Consider the following 14,226-nt stretch of genomic DNA (forward strand, 5'->3'; position numbering starts at 1 on the left):
GTTTTTGTGCAGTGTGCCACAGTAAACCATACGGCCATGAACCAAAACATTGGTGAAATGGAAGCGAAAATAATTTTTATTTTGATATTTCTTCCCTTTAAACTTTAATGTATTATACATGTAAATAAAGTTGTAAATGTGTATTTTTACATAAACAAAGGATTACTGTGCCATTATTAAAATACGTTTTATAGTAACGTACCAAATTCCTCAAAATATGGCATCCCCGTGCATTATCAACAATGTTCATTTTATCACTTAAGAAATATTTTGGACAAGCATTTTGAAACTAGTTGTGTTCGTTTGCTAGAATTATTTCCGTTAAAAATAAGAAATTAATTTAATGTTAATACACAATTATACACAAAGTCCAAATATGAATTGTGTAATAAAATCTCACCATAAAAAGTGGACATTTTGAGATGCTTCAACATTCATATCTCTTACTCAAGAACCAAAATTTTCATGTTCAACTTAAAACAATTGTGAATTACCACAAGTATGGATGGATTAATTTTTTCACCATTTGAGATAGTAAAATTCTTGTTAATACCTACATAAAAATGTAAGCATCTCTGACATTTTATTTACTGTGGTGTATATTGTTTCCATCGTAGTGAGAATAAAAATTATTTTTAAACACTTCCCTTTTTTTACGTTTTCCCGGTTTTTACATTTTTTTTTCCTGGTCCCTTGAAATATGTAAATTGAGGTTCTACTGTAATTTTATTACTCCTGTAAGTGTAGCTGCATAGATAAATGATAGTATATAAATATACATACCTATAAAATTCAGAGTTCTACATTATATTTTCAGCTTTAATTATGACTAAATAGGTATGTTATTTTGTCTGTAAGTATGAACAACTGATAAACTCTTTTGTAAAAAAGTCAAACAATAAAATGTGAAGATAAAACAAGACAAAACTTTCATAAACATTTTATTTAACTTGAGAGAGTGCACCAAAATTTGAAAAATTTATTCTTCCTGTACTGCAAAAAAAAATATTTGACTGAGTCTCGTAAATGATGGATTAATGCATAATTTTAATTTGCTTTTAAATCAGTTGTGTGATTATTAAATCATTTGAATCAACAATTGTACTATTTAGTATTCAGTCATTATACAATAGATTTTTAAAATTTGTTATTTGTAGCCAATTATTAAACATTAATCATCATTTCAGAGGGAAAAAGACCAGATCTAAGAGATGAAAAACCGTAAACTTTAATTTTTCATTTGGTCATCTTGGCCATTAGACTCCTATGTAATATGGCAACAACCAAAAAACTATATTTATTTATTTACATAGTATATAGGTACAAAATTAACAAACAAGTTTTAATATATATGTACTTATAAAAATCAATGAAGAACTATTCTATCACTAGTGCTTAACAATAAGTACGCATAGTTAATAAACATCTTTGGTTAGCAAAAGTGAAAGAGAAATCAGTTGTGATGACCAGTAAGTAAAGTTAAAAAAAGTGGTAAAATAAAAGGCTAAGTTACCTCATTTGATCCTTTGCATAGTAACGGTGCAGGCACGTACAAAGTGTGTGCGGGGCCCACACTGAAGTAGCGTCCAATATTGAACCCGTTAACGAAGACGCTTCCCTTCCCCCACTTGGACATGTCTATGAAAGTGTCGTGGGGTGTAGAGATGTTCAGGACGGCTCTGAATAAGGTGGGGCCAGTTGTCTTGGACACCTGTCGCCAGCCTGACAACCTGTAGAATAAATGTAACATGTGTGTCTCGACTATAGAAACTATTTTCGTAGCATTTCAGAAACCAATGACTATCCAACACATGCATGGTAATGGACTGATTAAGGGCCCCACCTACATGGGCACACATATGCTATGCAGAGCTTCTTAAAAAACCATGTGATTTAAAAACTGCTTTAGGTACATGAGTAGTGTCTTTTTCCAAAAAGCATTAACAGTATCTTGAGTGGGGATGGGTAGTTCTGTTTCCACATTTTGTTTTTAACTGTACTTTTATAAGAGTGAAAATGGCTGAAATATTTTCTAGGATAAATTTTAGGCATGAAACATTCGGTACAGATTCTTGAAAGCACTCAAGAGACTTGCCTTGCACTATAATCTTAATTTCTTCGCCAAATGATAGTTACGGTTACCACTTAAATATCATAGTCAACCTATGCACGAAAAAAAGACTGCGCGCCAGTCCACAGTCTCGTGCTTAAAGGTGAAACGACAACTTGCCAACCTGCATTACATTTTTTTTATAAATATCTTTTAATCATGTAATACTAGTAATAGGTACTTCTTCTGTAAGCAATGAAGTACATAGTAAACTAATATTTATTTTAAATTATTTATATGATAGTTATTAGAATTTTGTGTACTCAAAAAGTCGAGTGAAGGAAGTTATGAATAACTAACTGGAGTGAGGCAAACATATTTCCTGCTCTGCCTCAGGTACACATGTCAATCATGTGATGTGGGTTTCCATCATCCTCAGTGACAAGTTGGAGCGGGACGTTCTGGTAGCTAACCCGCCCAGCAGCCGTGCTGGGAACAGTCACCTCTTCACCCAGCTGGTGTGGAACTGCAAGGCCACGATCTCCCAGTCTTGTATCGCCCGTTCCCCGAGCAGTACGTTGCCATCGTAGAGGCCCTTCTTGGCGGTTCTGCGACCCATATTCTCCACGAGGATGTCCAGGGTCTTGTTGGAGCCGCTGCTGTCTGCGTCCAGCGCCAGTTCGCCGTCACTGCACACATCCCGGCACACACAGACACCGTGTATTGTGCAGCTTCAATGTGAATAAAAGCAATTACATCCATCCACTATACTGAACAATGTACTTAGGTAACTGTTATTAACAATTTCTATAGTTTTTGGGGGCCACTATGGTTGACTGATGAGATCACTAGCCTCTAACTGAAGCGATCTGGGTTCGTTCCTGGCGACGTTGAACCTTGTATTTCCACAAGTGGTGAATGTGTGGTAGTTACTGTAGCCAGTGGGTTTCCTCGTGCTCCCGTTTCCCCAACCAATGTCTGCTGTTAATGCTCCATTCTCAACTCATCACTCCTCATTGTTTCTGATGACACCCAATATTGCGTAAATGTTTAGCCTTAATTCTTTCATTATTTTTATTTGTTATATTGTGACCCTTTTTTTCTTAATTGTGGTAAAGTTTTCAATTATTATCACTTGTTTCAATCATATTTTTAATATTTTACTCATAGCTAGAAATTTGCAAATATTTATTTGTAACTTAATATAAGTAGAAAATATCTATTCAACATTTCAAAACATTCAACATAAATATTTTTTTAAAAATTGCACTCAATGTATCGCCGTCATGACTGTTAGTGCCGGAAGCACCTACTCCAATTGCCAACAGCCGAATTTGGTGACGTCTTCGAGCTTCGTAACGGCTTGTGTTTTGCGGTTGCCGTCAACCAAGACGACAGCCATGTCGTAAACATAGCCAGTGATCTTGAGGACAGAACTCTGCGGTATATCCAGGCCCCTTTTCCTGTACACCACGAAGCCGTAGCTCTGTCCGCTGCCATTGTTGATGCTCAGGAGTTCCATCGCTACCACATTCTCCGACTGGACGCGATCTTCAGATGCCTGTGCACAATGTATCAATGTTACAATATTGTGTTGCATTAATGACTGAAATTCTGTTTAATCTTGAGATATCAAAATAAATTATGTTTATATTATCAAGTGAAAAACCGCACACAAACAATATTTGTCATGCACAAATTAATTAAAATAGTCTGATCTGTATGACTTGCAGAAGAAAGTACTTTGGTAAATACATGTTTCCAATAGCATTCAACAAAAGTATGGAAAAAATTAATAATAAACAAAACTAAGTTGGAATTAATTACTATAAGAACATTACTTTAAAAAAAATCAAGCAACTTCTTGGGACTCAAACTTATACAGTACTACTGCTGTGATTTAAGTTGCATCCAAACTGGTGACTCCAACCGCCTCGCACTGAATCTAAGCGATTTGGGTTTGAATCCTGAATGGGGAACTGACAGCAATTGTGCTTCCTCAATCCTCATGGTTCTCCAGTTTATCCCACCAATCTGTTGCTGCCCCAACCTAACCTCGTCTCTCCCCTCGCCACATTCTTCAGGCTGGCTGTACGTCAGGCCTCTCCCTCAGGTTAGATTGCCAGTGGTATTTCATCCATGCTGACCCTGCCTCAAACCGAAGAACGCACTACCTAGTATATCTGTCGTGTAGGACTTTTGTAGTGGAGAGGTTAGTGGCCCTGCGGGGGTTCGCTAGTAGGTGTTGTGAAGTCGTTCGGTTGAGTGAGTTGATATCGGGTTCGGGAGTGGAAGGACACAAGGTAGATGTTGAACAGCGGACGAAGCACTAACAGCATGTCAGTGCAGTGGTGACGAGGATTTTTATTTTACGACCCGGGCGTGCGTGCGGGGAAAAAGTAAACAAACACTGCGATGGCGATGTTTCCCGCGTTTGGGGAATTCGTTCCAGGGCGTGACACGTGGCACATGTACTCGGAACGTTTGGGATAGGTATTATTTTGTGGCGAACAAAATTACAGACAATAATGAAAAAAGGGCAATATTTTTTACCATTTGTGGAACAGAGCTGTATAACCTCGTGACCTCATAAAGGCCCGTCTACAATAGTCCGAACATGTGCGTGGTCCGAGTCCTTATCCGAATGTGAAGGCCCGTCTACAATAGCAATGTCCTAAACTGTGTTCGAAGGACACTTGTCGCTGATTGGTCCACGTGACCCTCTGACGTCATGCGTCAAGTGGGCGAAGGTCCGAACCTACCTGGTCCGAAGACATTCGTCAATTTGAACTTTTTGTCCCAACCTGTGTACTTCGGACACAGAAAAGGAACAGAACACTCACGATATTTGAATTTCCGGTTCCCGTTTGAAAACGTGGTGTTTGTTTTTGTTATTGAAGGAAATGGAAGGTGTTGTAATTCAAGAAGAGCAAGACGACATTTAAATTAGTGCTGTTCGATTGCTGTGATATGAGTTCATTTTTTAGCATTTACATTTGCCACTTTGCCTTACTGAATAAATATATAAAATTGAACTCCCACAACTTTCAAAAGTTCAATCTCAAACTACAAAGCATCAAAACAATAAACAAAAACATTTGATTTGGCACATTTACTGCGCTCTGGTAGCAACTTTAGAAATCAATACAATCGGACATCGGACATCGCAATTGTGGACAGGGCAGTTTTCGGTGAGACAATGTGACGTCACTCAAGGCCCGTCTACAATAGTCCGAACCTGTGCGTGGTCCGTGTCCTTATCCGAATGTGAGTGTGACGTCACTCACATTCGGATAAGGACACGGACCACGCACAGGTTCGGACTATTGTAGACGGGCCTTGAGTGACGTCACATTGTCTCACCGAACAATTGTAGCTAAACAAGGGTCGGTAACATACACTGCCCAAGACGAGAGTGGCTACACATATAGACGTCGCGTGGACCAATTACTGAGAAGCAATGTAGCACATCCAGCACACCAAACATTTCCATCTATAAGCACCAATGGCAGTGCATGTACCAGACGTGGTGGTGCCACCCCGCACCAGCTTATGTAGACCAACGAGACGGTTCTGAGGAAGCCGGCAAAGATATCAGTGACCACACACAGGTGCCCTGTTCCGACGGAGCCAGCGAAGGAACCAGTGTCCAGACAAAAACAACCGGCAGAGAATCTGGAGCTGAAGGGTATGCACCAGCAGCTGGCTTGACTATCACTAGTGGGAACACCAACCTTACTTTCAGGGGGTTTGAGCACCCTCACGACCAGGGACGAGAGTAATGGGAGGGGCTGTGTTTGGAGCTGGTACACACACAGCCAACTCGGAGTTCGAGCAGGGCAAGGAAGGTACCCAGCAGGCTGCAAGACTACGTGTTGGGATCTTAAGGGGGGAAGTGTCGTGTAGGACTTGTGTAGTGGAGAGGTTGGTGGCCATGCGGGGGTCGGCTTGTTGGTGTTGTGAAGTCGTTCGGTTGAGTGTGTTGATATCGGGTTCGGGAGTGGAAGGACACAAGGAAGATGTTGAACAGCGGGCGAAGCACTAACAGCATGTCAGGGAGGACACAATAGTATCCTACAACACATCTACATCAGGTTACGTTGTCACTAGCAATGTTACTGTCATGTGTAACTCACCACTTGGTGTATCAGTTGGTCTAGAGTAAGCTGTCCAGTACAAGGAATTGTACCATAAGATTCTTTGATGCTCTCGCGAGGCCTTTGCGGTAGTTTGGTTTCCACCTTCAAGTACTTTTTGATCAGTTCAGCTGTGGCATTGTATTTTTTCCCGTAGTCGCCTGCTTCGGAGAGGGGTGCGTCAAAATCTGTAGCATGAAACAACTGTGTCAGCACCTAACTGACAACAGCAGGGAGCTTAAATTTATAAACTATTCAAGAAAGGGTCGACTTGAAAACTTGTTTGTGAAAAAAGTGCACCCTTAAAGTATATTTGGTTAGAGATACTGGGTGAATTACTTCAAATAGCTGTATGCTGCTATCAATCAAAGAATATTAAAAAAATATGTCAGTTTATGAACACATTCTGAAGTCAATATGAATGTTGACATGTGGGATATGTTGAGCGCTGGCTTTTCCTTATTCCCTAATAATTAAAAATATAATAATAATTTATTGTAATGAGTGGTCATATTTTGTTAGCTAAATAGTAGTGCGAAGTTTTATGTGGAATTCTTTATTTGGATTGTATACAACTGATTGTAGGATTTTTGTCCTATTTTAGAATACACAATTTCAAAATAGTGTTCGTTTTCACTTAATTATTTATTTAAATTAAGATTCCTTTTAAGTTTGCAAATAGAAGAAACATCTGTAAAAAATTAATATTTATTTAATTTATCTTTGTGATAATTCTGTTTTCAAATATAAGATCGAACTGATTTTGTATTCCTGTTAATGTAAGACTTTTAAATTGTGTTACATATTTTCTTGTAGTCAAGAGAATGTTGGAATTTTTTCAATGAATGAAAATGTAAATTTAATTATATATTTGGTATAAATGAATATTTATTTGAATAAATACCTTTATAAACCTTAATATAGGATCTATTCTTGTCTGATATAAAGTTGTAAAAATGTGGTTTCACTGACTGCGTTTGTTTTGAATATAAGGATAATTTTTACAAGATGTTCAGATGTGTTTAATTATCTGCAGGTACTAAAAGAATACCTGCCAGAATTTTATACAAAATACTTAGATGTCAGAATCATCTAAATCTATAAAGCGTGAATCTGAATTCATACGTACTTCCCCTCCAGGTTGATCACAACATAATAAGTTTAAAACATTTGTACAACTAATTGGTCTAAATTGCTTTACAAGGTTGAATTCGGAACTGAAAAAATTGTTCTGTTGAAAATAATAGAGTGTATTCAAGATGGAATACTTAAGTGTCTGGATAATGTTGAATCGGAAAATGTTCTACAAACAATGAATGTTCTACAAAAATGTTCTACAAACAAGAATTTAACTGTCGTAAAATGATTTCATTGAAATGGTGTATGATTCGTGTCCAGAAAATTTGTTACTTGAAAAGCGAATATTGTATTTATCAGTATATTATTTATATGTGTGACATTATTGTAAAGAATTCAGCATTAAATTTTGTGTCCGATTTTCGTATTATATGTTTATTGGTAACATGAACAACATGAGAACACGTGAATTTGCTCGTTACCGAGGTAAGATGTTTACACATCACTGGCGAGTACTGAAAGACATTATTATTGAACTTTCAGTACTGGCGTGGGCCTTTTGAGTGAATAGTACTGGTATGAAAAATAGTCTAAAGTTGACTATAATTATTATAATACTGTTATGAGATTGTAAGGTATTTTCCTAATTTGCTTGTGACATATTTTATTGCCTGTTTACTGTAGAGCTATTCTGTCAACTTAGCATCAAAAAAATTTCTGACTTATTATTCAATGAAAAGTTTGTGACAAAATGAAATACTACTGATCTGAGCAGTGTGATGAGCTTTTACCAAAAGTGATTTGCGACATGAGCAACCTTAGGTAGAAACGTACGCACCATAACTGCTGACGTGGAACTTCATGGTAGGGGTGCCTTGTGGATGGTGTACGACACCAGTCAAGAAGCCGAATGTTGTGCCGCCGTGGAACATGTACAAGTTGAGAGATGATGCCATGTCTAGGATATCACGAGTGGTGTTTATGAAAACTGAAAAAAAAAAAAGAAACAGACTATGAACATATTTAATTTATAAATTAAATAAGAAAGGCAACTTGTAAGCCTAACTAATTAAATGTGTCATTTTTTTCTTAAGTAACTTGCTATATCACTGGCACACACCAAAGATAGATTTTACATTTGATGCCAAATAGTAAAGCCACCAGAATATAAGAAATAACTGATTAATTCTAACGCTGTTTTGATGCAGCTTACCAAAAATAATTTTATGTAGAGATTTCTAATAAACTGCAATGAGACATGGAAAACATAAAATGCAGGTAAAACTTGCTTTTGTTCTCAGTTATGATGAATCAGTCAATAAATTTGGTTTAGAACTTATAGAAATTTTTATATATATACAGTAGAACCTCTTTAAGTCGAACCTCGATAAGTCGAAAACCTCCCTAACTCGAAAAAATTTTGTGTTCCCTTCCATTCAAGCCCCAAAACCTCCGTTGCTCGAAATCTCAACCCTCTATTAGTCGAAATAATCAGTGAGTCCCTCCAAACCATTTTGGTACAGATTTTACAACCTCTACAACTCGATTATTTGAAACTTATTACCTCTATAGTTCGAAGAAAAATACGTTGCCGACTTTAAGAATTTGTCGACAATGTAAGTACACCATTGTTTCTTAGAAATCAATTTAGGAAAATACAATAAATATGATTACCACGAATTTATGACTCATGTGTTTGCTTGCTTGATGTCAGGTGTTTAATTTTATTATTTTTGATTTCATTTGAACTTTAGCGAAGCAAGTCATTTGTTGTCGACTGTTATGACTGCTACACATCAATTTGTACAACAATTTACAAATAAAATTGTTAAAACATGAGTGCTGTGAAACGTAAACTGAAAACTTTGAGTCTCGCTGAAAAATTGGAAGTGCTCGAAGCTGTGAAGAGCTGTCAAAAGAAGAAAGATGTTGCTAAACAATTTGACCTTGCCAATGAGTAATCTGTGTACAATAATAAAAAATGAATCAGATATCATGAGAAAAATATTAAACGGTCAAAGTTTGTCCTGCAGAAGACGACGAATAGCAGAATTTCCGGGCTTGGAGGAGTGCTTACTTAAATGGTTGGAGCAGTGTCGGAGCCAAAATATCAGTCTTAGTTGGACCACTGTTTCAAGAAAAAGCGGAAACATACTCTAAATCATTGGGACTCGCTAATTTCAGGGTCAGTAATGGATGTCTAGAAAAGTTCAAAAGAAGACATGAACTTGTTTTTAAAAACATTTGTGGGGAAAGTGCAAGTGTCAACATTGAAACTTGTAACAAATGGAAAAGTGAATTGCAATATTTGTTACATGGTTACGAACCTGACAATATATTTAATGCTGAGGAAACGGGGCTGTTTTTTAAATGTCTTCCTGATAAGACTTTTAACTTTTAAAAATGTTAAATGCCATGGTGGTAAGCATAGCAAGGAACGTTTGACTATTCTGCTAGCAGCAAACATGTCAGGCACAGAAAAACTCTCACCATTGGTCATCGGCAAATCTAAAAAACCTCGTTTTTCAAGATGTAAATCACTACCTTTGCAATATGAAGCAAATACAAAAGCATGGATGACTTCTGCAATTTTCAAAAACTGGCTCATAAATATTGATAAGAAAATGGCCAAAGAAAAAAGAAAAATCTTGTTATTCCTTGATAATTGTACAGCACATAATTATATTCAAATAATGAAAGCTGTTAAAATCCAATATCTGCCCGCCAATACCACATCAAAATTATAACCTATGGATCAAGGTATCATTAAAAACTTCAAGTCATTGACGTCAACCGGGCCTGCGTCCCAGAAGCCTGGTTAGCCTCCGCCACCTTTCCCCTCACCCCCTTCCCCCCCCCCCCCCCACCACCCCCGTCCCACTTCCCGTACTGGCAGCCGCTCCGTCGTAAGTACGTCGTCGGGTGGTTGTGTTTGAATAGCGCGCCACGGACGTCAAGAGGGCGCTGTAGCAGCAGTGCACCACACCCCTTTAACTAGAGATAAACATTGTAATACTCTTTTTGCTTATTTTTCCCCAAGTGGCGTGTGACGGCAGATCGGCCGGGAGTGTTTTATGTACGGTACTTTAAGTAATTAATATTTTGTCAAGGCATAAACTACGAAAAGACGTACCGAACATGCACGAGGCGAACCGAAGTCCGCCAAAGCCGGACTGGTTATCTTTAATAATAAATTGTTTTAATTACAGTTAATACTTTATCATGCATTAGGTGTAATATAATTAATAAGAGTAGTATAGTTTGGGGGCTCCGGGGACAGGGTTTAAGGAGTGGAGCCGACCGCCATCTTGGATTGTGACGTCACGGCGGCCATCTTGGATGACAGTGACCTTGACCCTTGACCTTGAATTTGAACTCCAAAATTTGGCAAAATTAGCCTAAATTTACCCAAAAATCCTCATCATTCGCCAAAATTTTCATTTTTTGGGGAAAAAATCTGTCAAAAATTGTCAAAAAATTTGAAAAATTTCAAATTTCTCTTTTCGAGGAAAACTTTCTCGTTTTATTCCTCAAAAATTCAAAAATTTGGATTTCGAAAAACCTCAAAAACTTTTGCCTTAGAAAAAACACAAATTCCTAAAAGCGGCTTAAAAGTCCTAAGAGCTAGCCGCTCTAAGCCGCAGACGTCATCTAGGAGTATGACGTCACCGTTGCAATTTCTGTTACGGCCGCCATCTTGAAAATATTTATTATCCGATTTTAATGAAAAAAATATTAAAATTCATAAAAAAATTCAATATAAAATTGTAATAAAAATATTTTTAAAAACTTACATTTACGACATGGACTCGGAGTCCTCGTTTCAAACCCGGTGAGGACAAAAATATAAAAATAAAAATGGCGACTGATCCTTCCCTCATGGTGGCTGCTGGCAGACTGACCCCCACCACTTATGTCAAAGTATATATATTGTTACCTAGTATGACGTCATGCCCACCATCTTGAAAATATATAATTTTTATGTTAGCAAAATGGAAAAACTTTTAAAAATCATTAAAAAAACTAATTAATCGAATAATAAAAATTTAATAAAATATTACTTAAAAACCACTGTTGCACTTATCGTTACGGTCGTCATCATGGATTATATAAATGTTGCATGTTTCGTTACGCCCGCCATCTTAGTTGAGTACGATGTCATCGTTACACTTTAAGCTACTACCGCCATTTGGATCCTATTAATGTTGCATGTTTCGTTACGGCCGCCATCTTGAAAATCCGTAATTTTAATGCTAGTAATTCCGAAAAACTTCCAATAAATATTTTAAAAATCGCCCACTTCAAATGTTTAGTTATTTATACGATTTCGGTCCTAGGTTTGATTCCCGGCGAGAGTAAACCAGTAATTTATTAATATATTAAAAAAATTATAAATAAAAAGTAATAAAATGTCTTATGCCACACCCATCGTTTAGAATTATGACACCACTGTATCAATTATCGTGAAAGGCGCCATCTTGAAAATCTTTATTTATTATCCGATTTTAATGAAAAAAATTTCAAAATTCACCAAAAAATTAACTTATTAGAATACTGATTGATTAGATCGATTCCAGTCCTTGGTTCGAAACTGGTAAGAGCAAAAAATAAAAAAAAAACATCAGATCCTTCCTCCACAGAAGCCACCTACAGACTGACCTCACAACACCAATAACAAGGTATATATCGTCAACTGGCATTTGGCTATTGCAGAATAAAAGTTGAATCGCTCCTTTCTGGCACACATATATTGTTTCTTGTCGTTTTTATCACAGGAAGACCCTCTGATACTAAAAAGGGGGAACTTCTATTTCACTCTTCCAACATGGCTAATCAATTATACTACTCAGATCACCTGAAAATATGTATACACCAAAGTATCTTTCTTGCATTTAACTACCAGCTTATTAGGTGACTGCACTATAACTTGCAGGAGGGGTGCTAACCACAGTTTTGTGAAGCGAGGCTGTGGCTGTTGTAATATGAATATTTATGTGGATCGGTTCTATCATAAAGTGAGTATTAGTATGTCATCCATAACCTGATATATTGGCATAGTGTTGATCATGCTCTTGAGGCATGGTCCCATGGCATTTCAGAGACGGTTTTGTTGTATGGCTCTTTCTTAGCTGTGAAATCTAATGGCAGAGAACTTAATTCCATCTGGCCAGAATTCAGGGTTATACACCATGTCATTTACTCGAAATGAACGCTCAGTTTGAAAGCTTTATTTACACCTTTACTGTTAAATTATTCGCAAGTAACTTTCCCACATGTTACATTTTCCTTAACATATCTTGTGATTTCTATACTGTTGACTTTTGGTTGAGTCGGGCAACCTAAATTCAAACTGTTTTTGAGGCAGATCTCAGGTTTCCTTTACATCCACCTCCTAACCCTTTCTGAAAATTATAATGTTTCCTTCATCGAAATTCCCATTCTTTAATCGGGTAGGTTCAGCTTATAACATTGTTGTTTCGTAAGGCCCTGTGTATTTTCTTTAAGTGCTATACTACAGGACTTTGCACGGTCTTTCCCTACTGCGATCTGGTGAGTTCCATTTCCTGATGCCTGCTTGGGAAATGTTGGCTGCTGGTCGGTTGAGTCCAGGATTGCATTTGTTTTCTCTTTGTTGTACCTACTTGTTTATCACATTGTCTTAGGTTTGTTCTGGATCTGTGTTAACAATTCTGAAGTGTATTTCGGGATAAGGCATTTTGGGTATCTTGCGGACTTCTTCACTTCGTTTGGCTGTGTGCAGTACTTTTTGAATGCACTGATATGCGGGTTTTTCTTTGTTGTTTACTTTATTTCAGTTCTAGTTAAAAGTATTCTAGGGCACTGTTGATACCCCTAACATGCTTACTTTGAGTTAATGTGCCGATTGCAACAGAATAGTCAGTAAATATTGTATTGAATGCATTGCATACTCTATTATTAATACCAGAGTATACATCTAGTTAGCTTGAACGCCTTGCCCTTCCTTTCGCTTGCTGTAATATAATCAAACACCTTTTCACTCTGTTATTGCCCTCTTATTACACTTTCCGCACAGAATTGCACAGCAAACATTTGCATTGGCAACTTTTTCTGTTAAATTGACACAAATCACACTCGCACGTGCGCGCACCAAATACCAGTCTAATACATTTTTACTTAGGTCATGTCCAAATTCAAGTACGCAGTTTTGTACGTGAGATCTTACATACTTAAAATGCCCTTGTGGCGTACTTGACGAATCTGGATGGGTATAGGAATCTGGGTTTGGCTTCTTCAGCTAGCTGAACAGGTTTTTCACATTATTTTTTATTAACAAATCATTTTTATTGAAAAAGTAATGTGTAACTGAAATTACTATTTACTGTTAATTAGTGTCACACGAATATACGGCAATAAGCTGAATAATTCTACCCTTGTTTCGCAGTTACGACCAGTATGCATGTGTATTTATTTATTTTAATTTCCTTATCAACGTGTTTATTTACTTAATTTTTATTCAATTCATTAATTAAGTAAATATAAAGTGAATATGACTTTGCAAGACTTGAAATTACTTACATTTTACATATAAAAATAACCTATAACTTCTTTCAAAATGGCGAGGTTTCTTTAACACGAAGTACGCGAGACGTACACAGATTCATTTAATTTGATACTTGCATACTCCACTTCCAGTTCGAAAAGCCCTTGTAACGCCACTTGCGGGGACATGTATATGTAAGTACATGTATACCTATATAAGTACAGGCGCAGTCGGACACGGCCTTAGTACGTCTAGTCGGTACCAATGACGCCATGGCCATCTACCCATTAATAATTAAATTTAAAATATGCATCTGCAATTGGGCTCTCGCCCAGTAGCAAAAGGTCCTCGCTCTACTTCACTCTCCCATTTCTTTTAACTCTCCGTAGGTCCTTCGAAACTCATTTCCAATACCTAGTCCTCAAGACCGTTCCACTCGT

The 14,226-nt window shown here is 37.2% G+C and overlaps 1 protein-coding gene across 1 annotated transcript in view; it reads right to left on the reverse strand.

The window, feature by feature from the left end:
• LOC134530909 (beta-galactosidase-1-like protein 2) overlaps positions 1-14,226 on the reverse strand; it is a 32,669-nt gene that overhangs the window by 694 nt on the left and 17,749 nt on the right. Inside the window, exons 7-11 of the mRNA XM_063366211.1 lie at positions 8,102-8,251; positions 6,187-6,374; positions 3,364-3,611; positions 2,554-2,739; positions 1,514-1,730 (exon numbers count right to left, since the gene is read on the reverse strand). Of these exons, the coding sequence (XP_063222281.1) occupies positions 1,514-1,730; positions 2,554-2,739; positions 3,364-3,611; positions 6,187-6,374; positions 8,102-8,251 (989 nt within the window). The remainder of the gene's footprint in view (positions 1-1,513; positions 1,731-2,553; positions 2,740-3,363; positions 3,612-6,186; positions 6,375-8,101; positions 8,252-14,226) is intronic.

Source organism: Bacillus rossius, chromosome 3 (assembly GCF_032445375.1).
Source record: "Bacillus rossius redtenbacheri isolate Brsri chromosome 3, Brsri_v3, whole genome shotgun sequence".
NCBI lineage: Eukaryota > Metazoa > Arthropoda > Insecta > Phasmatodea > Bacillidae > Bacillus > Bacillus rossius.